The 2,500-nt window shown below is 51.9% G+C and overlaps 1 protein-coding gene across 2 annotated transcripts in view; it reads right to left on the reverse strand.

Annotated features, from left to right (window-relative positions):
- The window catches only part of LOC113809224 (protein SpAN), a 122,207-nt gene that overhangs the window by 12,020 nt on the left and 107,687 nt on the right, over positions 1–2,500 (reverse strand). For both annotated transcript variants that reach the window (XM_070117942.1, XM_070117941.1), the window contains one exon: positions 1,480–1,632. In XM_070117942.1, the coding sequence (XP_069974043.1) occupies positions 1,480–1,632 (153 nt within the window). The remainder of the gene's footprint in view (positions 1–1,479; positions 1,633–2,500) is intronic.

Raw genomic sequence — 2,500 nt, forward strand, 5'->3', positions numbered from 1 at the left:
TATCAGCCTGGGAGGTCCTCTCGTTCTGTGCGTTGTCGATGTGGCATTTTCGCCTCTGTTACCTTGTGTCGTAAGGTCGTCTCTCGCTGTTAGTCGTTTTAGTCCTGTCTGATACGTCTGTAATAACAGTAAGATAGTAATTGAGATTTTATCGTCATTGATGCGTCTATAATAAAGTTATTATAAACAATTGTGGTAAATTATATAATTGTTTGATCAACGGATATATGCAATCATTTCTTGTTTCAAAGGTTATTGTTATAATACTTTACCTATGCATTTGTTCGTATCCAAATAGTTATGTTTTCTAGAAATAACAATTTAGTTAAGATATTGCAATCTCCTAAAAAAATTAGAAATAAAAAAATATTCCCCCTAACCTTCTCCCTCTCCCACCCCCAACCCCACCGGACCCCCCTCCCTTTCCCCCTCTGGGACCCCTTTACCAGCACCCTCACCTCCCTCCCTTTCCCTCCCTCTTTACCCACAGACTCCCATATCCCTTCCTTCTCACTCCCTCCCTACCCCCTCCCCACCTCCCCATCACCTACCCACATTCACCTTCTTACCTTCCCCTATCTCTTTACTTCTTCTAACTCTTCTCTATCCTGTACAGACACGTACTCTCCCTTCTAACCCTCCCTTTCCCCTACCCAAAGCCCAATCTTTCCCCCACCTCCCTTTCTCCTATCCATGTCCTCTTCCTCCCTTCCTTCCCCTCCTCCCTCACACCCACCCCTTCATTCTCTCCCTCTCTTTCCCTTTTCCAAACTCCTTCCCTTTGTACCTTTCCCATATCTGTCCTCTCGCCACACTCTCCCTCATCCTGTTTAACTCCAACATCCTTTCCTACTCCCCCCCCCCTTCCCTCTTACACCCGCTCCACTATCCCCTCCTCCCACTCCTGCCTTATTCCTCCTACACCCTCTCCTTCCACCACTCCCAAATCTTCCCCACCCTCATCGTCCCCCCTCACCCAACCCTCCCTCCCTCCCACCCCCTCCATCCCCTATTCCCTCCCCGCCACACCACTTCCCTTCCTCCTTCTTCTTCCCTTACACCTCTCCTCCCCACCTCCCTCTCCCCCCACACCCTCCATCCCATATTCCCTCCCCTTACACCACTTCCCTTCCCCTCCTTCTTCCCCTCTATGTTCCTCTCCTCCCCCACTCCTCTCTCTCCTCCTTCCTTCCCTACATCCTCTCCTCTCTATTCCCTCCCCGCACACCACCTCCTCTCCTCTCCTCTCCCCCACTCTCCTCTCACATCCCCTATCCCTCTCCCTCCACTTCCTCCCTCCTTCTTCCCTTTCCTTCCCCTGCGACCTCCCTCCATTTCCTCCCCTCCTTCCCCTACATCTCTCCCCCTATTCCCTCCCCGCACACCACTTCCTCCCCTCTCCCTCCCCTTCCCCCCCCCCTCCCTCTCCCTCCCCTACCCCTTCCCCCCCCACCTCCCTCCACCCTCCCCAACACTTACCCGTGAGCTTGACCCCACAGTGGCGCGGGGAGGGGCGGACGATGTCGTAGCAACACTCCCTTCCTGGAGGATACTGGTTGGGGAAGTTGGGGGACTCGAGCACCCCCGTCTCCCCCTCGAAGGAGTAGTAGCAGCTGGGCTCCCGGATCACGTCTGGTTGAGGGTGGGGGTGGGGAGAGAGGGGGAAGGAAGGTTGGCAGGGAGGGAAAGGGAGGAGGGAAGAGAGGGCAAGGGGTGGGAGGGGAAGGGAGGAGGGAAGGGGTGGAAGGGGAGGGGAAGGGGGGGAAAGCGGAGGGAGAAGGGGTAGGGTGGTTGGAAGGGAGGGGAAGGGGGAGGAGGAAGGGGTGAGGAGGGGAAGGGGAGGGGAAAGGGGTGGGACGGGAGGAAGAAGAAGGTGAAGGGAGGAGGGAAGGAGGAGACGGGAAGGGGTGGAAGGGGAGGGGAAGGGAGGAGGAAAGAGAGGGGAAGGGGAGGGGTTGGAAGGAAGGAAAAGGGGAGGGAGAAGAGTGGAGAGGTGAAGGGAGGGGAGAAGATGGAGGAGTTGAGAATGGGAGGGGGAAGGAGAGAGGAATTGGAAGGGGGAAGAAAGAGAAAAAGGTTTATAATTAGTATAATATTCATTTGGGAAGAAAATCGTAAAATAACACAAAAATCTTAAATATATGAAACACCTATTTGCCTCACAACGTATATATCAATCTAGTTGTATCTATATATCCATCAGCTGTGTCTGACTGCGCGCGTGTGTGTTTGTAAGAATATTTGTGGGATCTGTTAACTCAGCACACCAACAGCACAAGAGATTTACAAAGTTACAAAATTAGATTATGAAATCTGCCATAAATTCATCTCCAGCTGTATTAGTCAACAACCTAATATTCGGCTTATATAACACAAAACAGAGATTTTGTAGTGAAGAATATACACTTATATATGAGCTAACACTTGAGAGAGAGAGAGAGAGAGAGAGAGAGAGAGAGAGAGAGAGAGAGAGAGAGAGAGAGAGAGAGAGAGAGAGAGA

This window comes from Penaeus vannamei, chromosome 41, assembly GCF_042767895.1.
Source record: "Penaeus vannamei isolate JL-2024 chromosome 41, ASM4276789v1, whole genome shotgun sequence".
NCBI lineage: Eukaryota > Metazoa > Arthropoda > Malacostraca > Decapoda > Penaeidae > Penaeus > Penaeus vannamei.